This window comes from Monopterus albus, unplaced genomic scaffold (genome assembly GCF_001952655.1).
Source record: "Monopterus albus unplaced genomic scaffold, M_albus_1.0 scaffold170.1, whole genome shotgun sequence".
NCBI lineage: Eukaryota > Metazoa > Chordata > Actinopteri > Synbranchiformes > Synbranchidae > Monopterus > Monopterus albus.
The window spans coordinates 224883-239882 of record NW_018128050.1 but is presented as its reverse complement, the minus strand read 5'-3'; the positions used below and the strand labels follow the sequence as shown (position 1 = coordinate 239882).

At 42.7% G+C, this 15000-nt stretch overlaps 2 protein-coding genes across 4 annotated transcripts in view; one reads left to right on the top strand and one right to left on the bottom strand.

The window, feature by feature from the left end:
• Window positions 1–1029, bottom strand: part of kcnj11l (potassium inwardly rectifying channel subfamily J member 11, like) — a 7075-nt gene extending 6046 nt beyond the window's left edge. For 2 of the 3 annotated variants that reach the window (XM_020615815.1, XM_020615813.1), the window contains exon 1: window positions 867–1029. The gene's annotated coding sequence lies outside the window, so the exon portion shown is untranslated. Of the gene's footprint in view, window positions 1–865 lie in introns of all 3 variants that reach the window. The other variant, XM_020615814.1, reaches the window with a different exon arrangement.
• Window positions 1030–2605: 1576 nt separating this feature from the next.
• The window catches only part of LOC109969131 (uncharacterized), a gene marked incomplete at its 3' end in the record, with an annotated part of 14860 nt that continues 2465 nt past the window's right edge, over window positions 2606–15000 (top strand). Inside the window, exons 1-13 of the mRNA XM_020615812.1 lie at window positions 2606–2664; window positions 3091–3168; window positions 3249–3342; window positions 3435–3522; window positions 4007–4343; window positions 5188–5281; window positions 6321–6408; window positions 8013–8319; window positions 9489–9582; window positions 9939–10026; window positions 12222–12537; window positions 13829–13922; window positions 14027–14114. Of these exons, the coding sequence (XP_020471468.1) occupies window positions 2649–2664; window positions 3091–3168; window positions 3249–3342; window positions 3435–3522; window positions 4007–4343; window positions 5188–5281; window positions 6321–6408; window positions 8013–8319; window positions 9489–9582; window positions 9939–10026; window positions 12222–12537; window positions 13829–13922; window positions 14027–14114 (1782 nt within the window). The remainder of the gene's footprint in view (window positions 2665–3090; window positions 3169–3248; window positions 3343–3434; window positions 3523–4006; window positions 4344–5187; window positions 5282–6320; window positions 6409–8012; window positions 8320–9488; window positions 9583–9938; window positions 10027–12221; window positions 12538–13828; window positions 13923–14026; window positions 14115–15000) is intronic.

Below are 15000 nucleotides of genomic sequence, written 5' to 3'. Positions count from 1 at the left end.
AGTCTAAAAGTCTGAACCAGCGGCTGCCAGAGTGAAGAGGTGGCATTTTTTGCACAGACAGAGTGGGACAAAGAAAGAGCAATAACCAGGGTTAACATGGGTTTGACTGGTTGACATAGAGAGGGTTAAAAGCAGCCAGAGGACTCAGACTGGATCCAGATGTGGTGTTCTTTGGATACTTAAAGGAGTATATTTTGCTGATAATACCTCTGTACCTTTACTCAAACAATTTATTGCAAAAGAGAATTTTTCACAGCTTTGCACTCACAAACATTTGAGGTGTGACTTAGTAATTTTAACAGGACCTTTGACCTTCATGTGCAGAGATGAAGCCAGTATCATTTTTCAGTGAAGTTTTTAATTTGCCTTTTTGTCAGTGGAAGAAACTAAACAAATACAAACCATAAAAATAGACACAAACACATGAACAAAACACTTCCATCCAAAGGTCAGATCAAAACACAAAAATATAAAGAAAAATGAAGAAAACCTACAGGTATAATTATTATATTATTATTATCATCATCATCATCATCATCATCACTAATTCCATCATTTAATGGGTCAAATGCATTTTAGCAGGCTATGCCTAAAGAAATATCAGGCTATATGGCTCCTATGGACGTTTAAAATATTGTGACATTGCTTAGCCTAATTATTACAAATACTCACGGAGGAAATATGTAATTTGTACACAGACAACAAACGACATCCATGTGGTGTTTCATCAATAATTTCTCATTTGTAGCTTCATATTAAATAGCAGCAGGTTGTTTTTGTTTAGATATCCGTGGTGATTATTGATCCGCCGTGTTTTGCACCTGATCACCAGCGTGATGAACGTCAAATGAAGGCAAAAGCTTTACCTGTTCAGGAAGCTGCGGCTCGACCTGGACACCGACAGACCTCTGCTGTTTCCGACGATTTTATTTATGTCGACGTGAGACACAACACGGACTCCATCGTTTACCCATCAGGACGTTCATATGACCCCGAGGCCAGGACCGCAGTCAAGTCAAACCTGAGTACAGGTGAGACTTCCGGTCAGCACCTTCAAAATAAACACGAGCAGTCTAATGTCTGGCCTCTTAAGAAAGATGTAATAAATCATGGATCAGGTCCTCAAGATGAGTTGTAATACGATTTATTGTTATAGTCTTATATTACTTATAATAACAGGCATTAGAAAGAACAGTTTCCTTAAAAAACGTTCGATAAATCTGGGCTAATACTAGAGCAGTTAAAAGATTTGACTTTTTACTTAAACTAAATGTACTTAAACATTTGCTTGATTATCAAAAAAGATGACTGCCAACATTTCGAAATACAAAATAGATATTTAAAAGAAAAGTATATTTACAATCAAAATTCATCTACAAAACCCCACAGAGTTGTGATTTCGCCAGTTCCACATACTCCCGATCTCTTATACTGGTTAGTAAAGGAAACTCGATGAACTGTGAATGAGCTTTAATTTGCCAGCAGCGATGTGTTCCGGTGCCGTGTGCGAAAGTGAAACACCTGCTGGGCTCGGAGGCTTCGTACAGGATGCTGAGCACCTCGGGTCTGCACAGGCTTCCTGCTGCCTGCAGAGGGCAAGAGACAAGCCACTGCTCCTGAAAACACAGAGAAATATGTAAATAACCGAAAACACAAGATTCAGTGTTCACTGAAAATGTCAACTGTGTAAATAATACACTTAGTATCATAGGCTTTGTATGGATTTATTTATGGATACTCTATAAGGTGTCCATATTAATAACTAGAAACTAGTTATTATATAGTTATGTATCACTCGCGTATTATTAGCAATATTATTAAGGGGCATCTGATATGTTTTGTGCGAGAATTAGACTACATGATTAAGACCTAATAAATTCGTTTGCAGTCTATTATTTTTATGGGAAACTGGAGAGGGGCTTGGGATTGGTTTAATGACAAGCTCCTGTTTCCCTTTAAAATATTCACTATATTATCAATTAGTCAATGTAGTTAGTAGTAGCTTATACCTAGTCTAGTTTGTTGATAATACTAACGTACTTTTACTATGATGAAATTAAAGGAAGCTGATAATACTTTAGGCTACTTTTACATTTAGGCTATTTGATAAGACAAGAGCGGATAGATCTATAGCCTATAGAAGTAATTCTGGTTTGGTGATAGTAGCAGTTTCTGTTAGATTTAAATATATATATATATGTGTGTGTGTGTGTGTGTGTATATATATTTACTGTATGGAGTGTTGAATATTATGTTTAGAGTTGCCAGGATTAGTTAGAATATTAATCGGCAAACATTTTGATAATAGTCCTTTAGGTCATTGTTGCTTTATGAAAATCTGCCAAATATTCAATGGTTTAATGGTTCCAAATGTGAGAATTAGCTGCTTTTATTTGTTTTACATGATAGGAAATTGGATATTTTGGGATTATTTGGCTGTTGTTCGGAAAAATACATTGTATGTGCAGAACGATTTTATTTCGTTTTCCAGTGAAACAATCGTCAGTTGCAGTTTAATTGTTTTAGAGCTCTGGTATCAAAATTTTTTTCCGTTAAACCCCGTCCTCCTGCATTCAACGTCACGTGATAATGGCCAGGCCTGGACGCCGTTATCGAAGGTACCTTCCTCTAATAGCAGCGGAAACGGGATGCAGGCTAGCTCCGGTAACGGTAAACGGTTTTATTTATCGTTTTATTCGCTCCTGTAGCGATGGCATCAAATACCGTTGGACAGCGGGTGTCAGAAGATGCTAAAGCTAGTCGGAGCCGCTGTCGTTGAGTGGTGGGAAGCTCCTCTCTGTTTCTGTTTGTTGTTAGCTTAGCTGCTTATGCTAGCTAGCAGCCTGCTACTTTTAACTAACTTAAGGAATAACCGGGAGTTATCCTCGCAGGACACAGATAACAACCGCCTGGTTAAAAGTCCACCAGGACTGCCTCACATGATGAACGACGGAGCACCGCTGTAGGAGGAATGAAGTTGATAAAGCTGCGGATGTAATTAGCATCAGGCCTGAGTACCAGCACACCTTCATCCGTCCTTGTTTCCTTCCTTCCTTCCTTCCTTCCCTCCTCCTTTCGTCGCTGTTCTAGGACTCTTCTCTTCTTTCATGGTCACCATGGAGTCTGGCCTGAATCCACTGCCACCGTTTCCAGAAAACTCCTATAAAAGTAAGTAATCCTGGTTTATGCGGCATGTGTAGAAGAGCTGTTGACCTGTCATGATGATGACCTTTGACCTTTGCCTGCAGTGACTGAGGAGGACGTGAAGAGGCTGATTGAGTTCAGAGCGTCCAATGAGGCTCTGTTCACAGGGAAAAGAAACTCTGCCAAGATAGCATGGAGGTATGAACCAGGTTTTAACACCATGCCTGTGGGTTTTACAAGGAGTTGTTTGTGTTAACTGACCGCCAGTGAGCCTCCTCTCTGTTGCTCAGCACCATCCTAAAGGGCCTGGGTCTTGAAGGGAAATTGACAGCAGACCAGATCGCCAAGAAATGGGACAACCTGCGGACTAAATACAAGGTAATGTGATTCAGTGAAGCTTTGCGTTTTACTAAGTCTAAATTAAAGCATACAGCCCATGATTCAATAAGTTTGTGTTAAATCCCATCCAGAGACTAACAGCAGCAATGAATGTAGTTTGTGAGAGTCCAGACCCTAGTTCAGCTTATCGGTCTGTGCCGTAGACCTCCACTGTTGTCAACCAAATATTAAACCCCTCCAGTGAGCCACACTGCTGCACTGGGTGGCAGGTTTCTTCCTCAGGGACCTGGGGAGCCGTCTATTTCCAACAACCAGCTCCACAGCCTGAGAACGGCATCACTGTGTACAGGGTCTGAAGGAAGAAGGAGTCAGCTGTGGGTGAAAGTGATCATAGAGTTTAGTGCTTTTTCTGTTCATGTTAAAATCCCAGACACTGTGGTTATTTTCTGTTGCATGTGCTGAGTCTTCTGAACTGTTTGCTTGCCTGTGAATTTTTTAACTCTTGTTTTTTTTTTTTTTCCAGGACCTGAAGCAGCCCTACCAGGGACAGGACAACATCGGGGGTGTTGTAGAGTCGTGGCCCTGGTTCCACATCATGGATGAAGCCATGCAGGGTCGTCTGTACAACAGCAACTTGGTGCTCAGTCCGGAGACTGTTGGGAACACTGCTCACCGCAGTAACAACCAACCCAGCCAGAACCAGGAGAATACCGACATCCTGGAGTTCCTCATCAAAACGGAGATGGAGGACACAGTGGCAGCAGAGAGTGCAGAGGATGATGGGACAGTTCACACAGAGACTCCACCCACTGAGGGAGTCCCTATGGGCTGGAGGAGGATGACCGAGTGCTCCTATAAAAGTAGGCAGAAACACTTGGCGGTCAGTTTATTAGGAACACCTCTCTCAGACTAAGTCAGTCTGATCCAGCAGTCATGCAGAAAATCCTCCTTCATGAAGATGATGATGTTCAGACAGTTTCATAGAGGTGCTGGTTCACCTGTGTGGTCATTGTGGAGGCTACAGGTTGTGCTCCTGTTCACCTGCACTGGGATATACTTAGAGCTGGCTCTGGGTTTTGGCCTCAGTGATATACAGCCATGGCCAAATATGTTGGCACCCTGCCTTTCTGCCAGATAACGCACCACTTCTTGCAGGAAACCGTTACAATCACAAATTGTTTGGTTTTGTCATGTTTATTTATTTTGTTTGCATTGCAAGAACAAAAAAGCCACATCTGATACCTTCCACACAGAACTCCAAAAATGGATGTAGTAGAAACATCGTAATAATCACCTAAAAGTTTTTATACCTCAATTATCTCAGAAGAAATTAAATATTGAAAAGCATCAGTAATTTAGTAATGTACACAGAGAGAAGTTGTAAGTAAGGCACAGTGTGTCGCAGTTAGTAGAAACAATGAAAGCAGAGTTTATGTTTAGACTTAAAATAAGAAAGGCTCAAATCCATGACATTCTTTGACTGTTTCTAACCTTGATCTACTAAGTCTGGTGGAGGTTTGGACCTTTGTGGTTCTTTGTTGAACAGTTTATAATAGTAAAGTGCAGTTTTGGACTTGATAAAATTGATTCTGTTGAAGTTATGTTTAGCTGGTGACTCATGCTGCTCCTTCCAAGCTCTTTAATGCTCTTTAAGTCCATCACCTGTGTCGGCACATCATTAAAACCTGCTGTTGTCATCAACAGTGACAGAAGCAGAGACAGAACGAATGATCAAACTTCGAGCTGCAAACGAAGCTCTCTTCACCGGCAGGAAACATTCAGCCAAACCAGCCTGGAGGTGAGTCTGGTTTCACACTACCTGCACCAGCACCTTTTGATCATCCAGAACTGTGAGACTGCACTTCTGCATGTATCTAAAACCAAGGAATCCATTACTGATTTTAGACGTGTTGAACTCAATGAAAGTGTGGAAATAAGTAAATCACAAATACCTGCCTGCAATTTTTGGTGAACAGCTCAAATTTGATGTGAAGACGGGGACAGCAGCAACTTGATCTCTGCAAACCCAGTTCGTGTTCCGTCAGTCCCATTATTGTCTCCGGTTATTATCTCTTATCTTTTCTCTCTGTTATTGAGTCTTCCTAGCCTCACAGTAACGATAGGGAGAGCCTGATTTACATAGTCTGTGAAACAAAGAGATTTGTGTTCTTTCTGCCTCCAGTAAATCCTCCAGAATGTGTCACATATTTTCTAGCAAGAGAATTTTCCTGTTGCCATCAATTTACCTTTTTGTAAAACTAAGCTTTACTCCAGATTGTTCACTCCCTCTTCAGTTTGTTCAATTAATGTTCTTCGAGTTTTTTTTCTTTAATCAGGCTTTTTTGTGCACCTTGATATTTGTGTACACGTGTGTGTTGTATTATTGAACCAGGCTCTCCTCATGACCTGGCACTGAGGCAAGAGTCCAGACTCCTGACCTCAAAGACTCTGAGGTTTCTGCTCGAGTCTTTCAGAGCTGGCTTAGTAAGTTTGTGAGGGATCTGTTTGAAATGTTAGTGTCTCTCCAGAGCTGCAGATTTCATAGTCAGAGGTAGGATGGTGGACATTTGACCACTAGTGGTTGTGCAACATGTTAATGTGTTTTCTGAAATATTGTTTTTAAGAACCTCAGGGCCTCTGTAAGTAGCGCTGTGGAGCAGTGTGTATCAGGCGCATTTATGTGAACTTAGGGTTTAAATTAATAGATCATCTCTGAAAATGTTTGGTGGCCCTCCAGGAGTCGCACAGTGCAGTTAAACAGTTGTCAGTAAGACTCCACAGGGGGCAACTTTAGCACAGGAGGACCATGATTAACCGGTGAGTGTCGTGTCTTGCAGAGCCATTCTCTATGAGCTGGGTCTTCAGGGGAAGCTGACCACAGAGCAGTTAGCCAAGAAGTGGGACAACCTGAAGAGGAGATACAAGGTGGGTCCGACCAGACACGGCTTAACCACGACATGTAGCGATGCCACTGCTGTGTGAACCACTCTGACCAGCAGGTTTGTTCTGAAGTTGCACGTGTGAGCAGTTTCAGAGAATTTTTCACATTCACCACTTTTGTCTGAGGAGGTGGAGTACAGAGAGTCTGCCTTTCTCCACGGTGTTAGGTAATTTCTTAGTTAGATAGATATTGATTAGAGATCTGTTGTATTAGAAGATGTTAGTGTAGCCAGGATGTCTTCCTCAAGCTGTTAAATGCAAGGTTAGTTAAAGCAGAGAAAGGCTGCAGTCAGGGACAAATGTTATTATGACGGTAAAAGTAACCATAATATTTGTCTTAATGTGTAATGTTATGTCAAATTGTTTTAGATACACACCACGAAAACAACAGCCACACACATTATTTTCTTCATGTTTAAACAGGAGAGGACTGTTTAAAATCAACAAAAAGTTTACTGAAAGTCTGATTACAGGAAAGTCTTACAGCGCTGGATTCAGAGAGCCAGAGCTCCCGCAGGAAAACCAACTTCTGAATCCCGAATCACGTTTTACAATGCATTTTATATTCTTGGGCTGCTCCGCCCTGGACAGAGGTACAACATTCAACAGCTTTTGATCCTATTGTCCATGTTAGGTAATTTCTTAGTTAGATAGATATTGATTAGAGATCTGTTGTATTAGAAGATGTTAGTGTAGCCAGGATGTCTTCCTCAGGCTGTTAAATGCAAGGTTAGTTAAAGCAGAGAAAGGCTGCAGTCAGGGACGAATGTTATTATGACGGTAAAAGTAACCATAATATTTGTCTTAATGTGTAATGTTATGTCAAATTGTTTTAGATACACACCACGAAAACAACAGCCACACACATTATTTTCTTCATGTTTGGTCTACTGCTCTGCTCAGCTGCCAAGCTGGCATATCGGGTGACGTCACGGTTTGACGCCCTGCGTGGTATGGGCTAGCCCAGAAATGATTAATATTGTATAGCAATTCTTGGTTCGGGGTCTTTCCTGTTTCCGGGCTGCTTGGGCAGCCTGGGGGTTGGAAAATCTCTGGACTTGAAGTGTTAATTCTTGCCTGTGACTCTTTGAATAAACCAGCATGGTTATATCTTTTATATACTCAAGTGGTCTGAGTCGTCCCTCTGAGTTCCTGGTTTGAAAGAACCGGACGTGGCTTTAGAATAGAATAGCGCCTTTAACGGGAAGAAGAAGCCACTTGTTTGACAGTCCAGGCTACTCCCTGTTTAGTCTGGTATTAGCTTCAAATGTGGTTGTGTTGCATGTGGTCTTTTTCAGAACAAGCTTGGCTGTCATTAAACAAATATTTGCTGTGAATAGTTGCAGGTTTAGAATGACCTCTACACTCCTTTATTGGAAACAACTGGAGTAATTGTATTTATAAACATTTTTTGTGAAGTGACTTGTGAAAAAACAGAAACAATGAGACAATTGTGTTATGGGACACAGATGAAAATTGTTGGGACTTAGTGTATAATGGAATAATTGTGTTGAAAAGCTGTGATGGCCCTGTGAGCCACGCACAGAGCTGCTCTGTGGACCGTCTGTATAGTTTACTGTCTGTTCCAGGAGCTGAAATTTCCTGCTCGCGGCGTGGAGACAAATCCGAGCTCCTGGCCCTGGTTCTACCGAATGAATGACGCCATGGAGGGACGATTCGCCGGCACTGCGCCCATCCTCACTCCCATTGTGGAGGATGAAGACGAAGACTGTGAGCCACTGTCACCCACGCCCAAGAAACGAGCCCGCCGGAGCCGGGGGGGCATGGCTGAGTTTCTTACAGAGTCAGAGATGGACCTGCTGGTTGATAACGAAGAGAAGAACGGTTCTACGGCATTGGGAGAGCTGCACCGGATGGCTGAGTTCACATACAAATGTAAGCAGTGCTCCCCACAGGGGGGGGGGGCCTCTTTAACTTTCCAACCACTCTCCTCTGCCTCCAAGGCTAATTCTGTGTATTTCAGTTGCAACTCCAGCTATGTGCTATTAAGTGTAACTTCAGGGACAAACAAAAGTAAATTTGAAGGTGTGTAAACCCACTGGATGCTTAATCAACCAACTTAAGGCTCCTCCCAAGTCCTGAGACTCTTCACTCTAACCGCAGTCACCTGCTTCTTTGCACAGTCCGTGAAGTCTGGTCTCCTGTCTGTGTCAGTGTGTGAGCCATGCACACACATGGGCCCGTGTTCGGCGGGGACCCTCAGCTACTCTGCTGTGGTAATGGTCAGATGACTGGTTAGACAGACTTGGACAGTAAGTGTCACACCGTGTCTACACCAAAAGCATTTCAGCTCTGTTTTTGACACGTGTGTAACCGATATGCTCCTATTTTAATCAGTCCAGTTGATTACACTGCCCACTTTTTGGTTCGTGCATCACTCGCATTGCGCGTGTATAACGGTGACCCAAAGCGTATTTTTACACTTGGCTCAGAAGCAGATTAGGGCTGGGTCTTCACAAAAGACGGATGTGTGTGTCTCTCAAACTCTGACACAGACAGGAGCAGGGCATCCACAGTAGAGACTGTCAGGACAGGCTGTTTGCTACAAGCATTTACCCACCAGTGTAGCGGGAAGTCCTCTGAGATTTACTCACCAAATGGAGAATATGTCCGCATTTGGCGCCTGGCGGTTGTTTAATTTGGGACCCTGCATGTAGTGGGGTCATACTACAAAGTAGCAGAAAATGGAAAGAACCTCCAGACTGTACTTGTCTAGAGTAAAAGTACCTTCTATTAATGTGCATTAAAGTCACACAGTATTTCTCCACAGCTTTTTATTTATCTGTGAATCTTACTATCGCAGCTTCATAGACGGTGGCTTTACTTAACTCAGAGTGAACGCCCTCGGTGTCGACTGGACTTGTTCTGGTCTTATCTGGACCAGAAACTGACTTCAGGGTTTGTTAAGCCTGCTGTTTGGAATAGAACCAGGTGCCTAGAGGTTAAGACACATGCACCCCCCACAACGTCACATTGTCTGTCACTGTCCAGCAAAGACAGAAAAAGGCTCCTCACACTCACGGAGTTTCTGTGTTCATTCTCAGTGACAGAGGAAGACACCAGGCGACTAATCAAGCTACGAGCTGCTAACGAGTTGCTGTTTACTGGGAGGAGGAACACTGCCAAGCCGGCCTGGAGGTAATGAAGCACAAAACACAATGTGTGTAATAAGGTTTTGTTTGACCACTTGGGACAGTGTGAATTTGAGGAAGTTATTTGCTGTAACTTTAAGTTTTGGAAATAACAAAAGCTGATATACAGCAACAATAGTGCAAGCACTAAACAAATGAGAAAAAAACTGAAGCAGAATGACCAGCAGGAGTCGGCACCCAGCTCCAAATCCTTTTTGACTGAATGTACAGATGATCTTTTTCTAGGATGTTTGTAATTAGTCTTAATCAGGCCTACTGGTTGTGTACATTTATCATATTGCCTGTAGACACGCTGAGACAAGTTGTCCTTTATATCATTAATTAGCTTTGTTCCGTCCACAGAGGAATAGTGAAGGAGATGGGTCTGACAGGGAAGATAACGCCTGACCAGGTTGCCAAGAAGTGGGACAACCTGAAGACCAAATTCAAGGTGACGTCATTCAACAGTTTGACCTGGACACCAGCAGTGTGTCTGTCAATGGAGAGAGGCTGCATGTCTCACTCCTCTCCAGATGTTGGCTGTGGTGATGGTTGTATTCTCCATCTGGTGCAGAGTCTGTAAATGATCAGAGTCACATTAAGGCCTCGTTCAGACTGAGTTTCAAAGGTGTGAACTAACGTGGTCCCCTCCATTCATTCCTATGGGGGGTTGCATTCACTGCAGCTGGCACCTGAACCGCAGGGGGTTCTGGAAAAATGCAGCCCCATGCAGTGAAAAAGTTGGATCTGGTTGAACTTGTCCCCCAGTGGGCGGTGGCATCATCCAGCAAACAGGCACTGCATTGACCAATCGCGTATGGGGGATGGTTGGAACGTGGACCGACCATCTTCCCAAATCAAATAAAATTTTATTTGTATAGCGCCAAATCACAACAAAAGTCATCACACAGGAAGAGGACTTTTGTTTACCATGTTATCATGAGCATTCTCTGCTATTCACTCTCCAGTTTTCGCCACAATTAATGCACCATAACGACATGCCGTGTGGATGTTAAGCTGTGTTTTCATCTATCAGTGCTGACACACTAGTGGTAGAGTAGGCAACGTTAGCAGCGTGGCCAACCAAAACACAGTGGAAACTCATGGCCTAGAAAAGTGAATGAAGCCGCTCACGTCAACTTGTCACAAGGTGTCCATGTCATATATGCCCACAACACGGCCTGGTGTATTAAAACACAGCAAGGAGTTGTGTTTTACTGGATGCAGTCTGAAGGCCAGCCAAAGCCACAACCCCGAGGGATGGAGTTACACAGTACATGATAGACAACAGTCCAAGCAATAATCTGTACATAGGCCATGAAAATAGATTTTCTCCTACACTATGTGCTGAGAGTTTTGGAACAGTCCTGTATGAAGCTCACAGCCACTCAGGTCAGCTGCCAATTTAATGGTGACTTGTGGTCGTTCTGTTTTGGGCCCAGAGGCATGGATCCGGAATACACACCTGGCTGTGACTCACTATCACCTGCTGTGAGGTGGTCGCCAGCCTGCTGCTGGTCTGGGTTTGGAGAGAATCCATACAGATCCAGCGTACTCATATCTGTGACATGGCCACAGATTCTGTCCTTGTGGACATTTCAGCGCTCAGCATGAATCCACTGTGAGAACACAGAGTTTTATTACAACCCAAAATTAGAAGAAGTTGGGATGGTATGTAAAATTAAAACTGAAAGTATTAATGTGTTAATCATCTGTGTCTTGTGTTACATTGAAAGAAATACAACGGCACATTATTCAGGTCAAAAGCAACTAAAATAATCTTGAGCAGGCTGAAAGAAATTTTTTCATATAAACTTTTGAGGAATATATTTCATCAACGTTTCAAGACAAAGTGTGAACCAGCACCACCAGCATAAAATTTAAGGACATGTGGCTACTGAAATATAAAGTTCAGTTTCTTCAGATGTTGGCTACTGACCAAACGCTGTGTATGAAAACTTAAGGGTGGGGGGAGTTGGGAGAACAGTGCTCGTTTTCAGACGGTCTCATCAGGAGACATCATCTTTGCTAACAGACATTAACCTGGGTCGTTCACACAGGCGACTGAGGGGAGCAGCTCTAGAAGGCAACATGAGACGTGACACAGATTGTTGTGTAAAGACTTAAAAAGTAGTGCCTGACAGGTACGTGCAACCAGCCGGTCAAGGTGGGAAGAGGATGGCTTGGCTTGGAAAATGATCAAAAAACATTCACATCATCACACAACTGTTGCACACTTGCAGGCGGGGGCAAACACGTGCATTCTGAGATTCTACTTTCTTTTCAAAATCAGTGGAAAATCTTTGGAGGTGTCGTCGGGTGCAGATTCCATTTGGGCCTGTGGATGAGAAAACAAAAATCTATTGAATCCATTTTAAAATAAGTCTGAAACAATAAAATGTGAGAAACTTAAAAGGCTCTGAAAACCTTCTGTACTGACGGTTTTTGCTGGCGTTAGTTTGTTTAACTCAAAGGGTAATGAATGAAGTTTGAAATTTTTTTAGCCTAAACATCTTTCATTGGGAGGCCCCCATCTATCTGCCTGTCAGAGCACGCTCTGACTAAACAGGAAACAGGATGGAGGTTTGGCTGCGTCCGCCTCTCTAATCCATCTCTCTGCCTTCCTCTGTCTCTGTGTGTCTGCAGGACCTGAAGTTTCCTCCTCGGGGGATGGAGAACCAGACCAACCCAGCCTCCTGGCCCTGGTTCCAGCTGATGAGTGACGCTCTGGAAGGACGACTAGCGGGGAAGGCTCCCAGGGTGACACCTGTCTGGACCAATGAGGAGGACAGCGTCTTCGGCTCGTCTCCTCCCGACAGAGACTGTATGCTAGCAGAGAGGAGCAGTGTGTCAGAGTTGGAGTGCATGGTAGGGGGAGACAGCGGCGAGGCTGAGGGGAACATCACCTATATTGACGCCAGCGGAGAGGAGTGTTCAACACCTTCTGACCTCTCTTACAAAAGTAAGACAAGTTGTTCTGGGTTATTCATCAAAACCTTTTCATGAGTTCCACAACCAGTCCTGTTGTGTGCAGTCAGATAATTCTCTGGGCTTTTAAATGGTTATTTAGCCTAAAAAGTCGGAGAGGCTTCTTGAAATTGTCACCGACTGTTTACATATATTCATTATGTCACTTATTCATTTGTGAAAGTGCCAGTGGAAGCCGACAGTGTTGAATTTGAGATCAGTTCAGCAAATGATTATAAGTGGTAAACGATCTGTTCAGTTTCAGTGATCACCTTGCCATCTCAATAAGGACAGTATGGCAGCATACAGTAGATGTTAGGCCTTATTAGCCATGTACAGTATATAGCTAGACCCTGTTACTGTAGAGCAGGGGTTTTCAACTGATTGTGTCCCAGGGACCATCATTCTGCCTAAGAAGTAGCCAGTTATCTACCGCTGCTGTGTGCTAGATAAAGCAGATGGGCACAGTTTTAATCCTGAAAACTGCCTTGGCTTTTCTAAATGTTAAATATTTGTATGAATTACATTATTCACAAACAATAAGTAATGCATGGAAATGTGTTTAAAAAAATAACATCAAAAATATTGCTTCAGTCAAGCTACATTGAATACCTGTAATACCTTTAGGAGGTAACCCTAACCATTACATGAGCCAGAGTGACAAGCGTTGGCCCGTAACTAGACCTTTGACCCTCTATCCCAAACTGTATAGTCAACGGACGATTACAGGGAGAGTTGAAGAATTCCCCTAACCTAACCCTGCTGTAGGGAGGGAGACTGTGGTCATTGTTCTTTAGTTTTAGTTCAGTTTCTAGTTAAGCTTTAGTTTGATATGTTATTCAGTCTTGTCCTTTTCACAGGGTCCTTGCTTTGTTTGTTTGTGAATCTTATGTTTGTTTGTTGATATATTTTTGGTGTTTATCTTGTGATATTCATATTTTGTCAATTAATTTTTAAAAATATAGTTTTACAGATGAATAGCCAGAAGCGAGAGCTTTGGGGAAACTCTCACATTTGGCAGCGGCTGACTGCACATACATGTCTCTGATCCTCATACAGCTGCATGCAAAATGTGTGGATACCCCTGTCAGATTCCTAGTTTACTCATGAAAATCAAATCAGTTAATGAAATAAAAAGTAACAGTACATTAATGTTTGAAGAAATGTAATGTCTGCAGCAGGGCTGGATTTACTTTTCCTCAGAAAATCAACCAGATGTAGACGTTTTGCATCCTGCTGTGTTTTCATGTCTCTATACTGTTTGAACACCTGTGTGTCTGTCCCAGTGACGGATCAGGATACCAGGAGGATGATTAAACTTCGAGCTGCTAACGAGGTGTTGTTCACTGGGAGGAGAAATGCTGCCAAAGCCGCCTGGAAGTAAGACACTGTGTTAATATCAGCTGAGGTGTCATATAGTCCCACAGAGAACATCTGCTGAGGTCGTTCTGGTCTTCATGGTGTCTGTCCCGACTCTCTCTCAGGGCCATCCTGAAGGAGCTTGGGCTGCAGGGGAAGGTCTCCACCTACCAGATGGCAAAGAAATGGGACAATCTGAAGAGGAGATACAAGGTGAATCTGTTCAGCAGCCAGCTGCTCTCCTGTTAGTCTCTATTTGCCTTCTGTCAACAGATCTCGTGTGCACACCCAAAACCAACAGTGTGTCTATAAAGGGAATGTCAGCTATGGGTTTGAAGCCCAGAGTTGCACCTTACAGCTTGCACCATGTGTTCCTTTTGGAGCCAGGGCCTAACTCCTGATGTTCTGTTCCACACTGCTGTGTGGTTTCAGCTACTGGCTACATGTTCAGACACAAAGTTGTTTGACAACAGTACAGTCAACTTCACCAGGGGCCTATTGCACAAAACTAGGATAAGGGATTAAGCCGGGATATCTTGGTGATCCTGGCTCAATTTATCCGTGATCCGGTTGCACTAAAGCTGGATTAGATGGCGGCAGGATGTTATGGTATAAATTACCATGAAGATTTATTCTGTGGAGCTAGCCTGCTCCAGACCAGGCTAAGTTCCAGGATTTATTTAATCTCATCCCTTATGTCAGTCAGCAGTCACCACAAACGGAAACCAATAGTTATTTCACTGCACACTATACATTGTTATCACATATAATTAGACCCACTGTCATTGTTTAAACGTTTGTGATCATTAATTTCAATCATTTTGGATAAATGATGACTTTTAGATGATGTTGCTATCATTAGATAATTTACAGTTTCCCATAGACTATAAGGCTATACAGGTGCTGGTCATAAAATTAGAATATCATCAAAAAGTTGATTTATTTCATTAATTCCATTCAAAAAGTGAAACTTGTATATTATATCCATTCATTACACACAGACTGATATATTTCAAATGTTTATTTCTTTTAATTTTGATGATTATAACTGACAACCAATGAAAACCCCAAATTCGGTATCTCAGAAAATTAGAATATT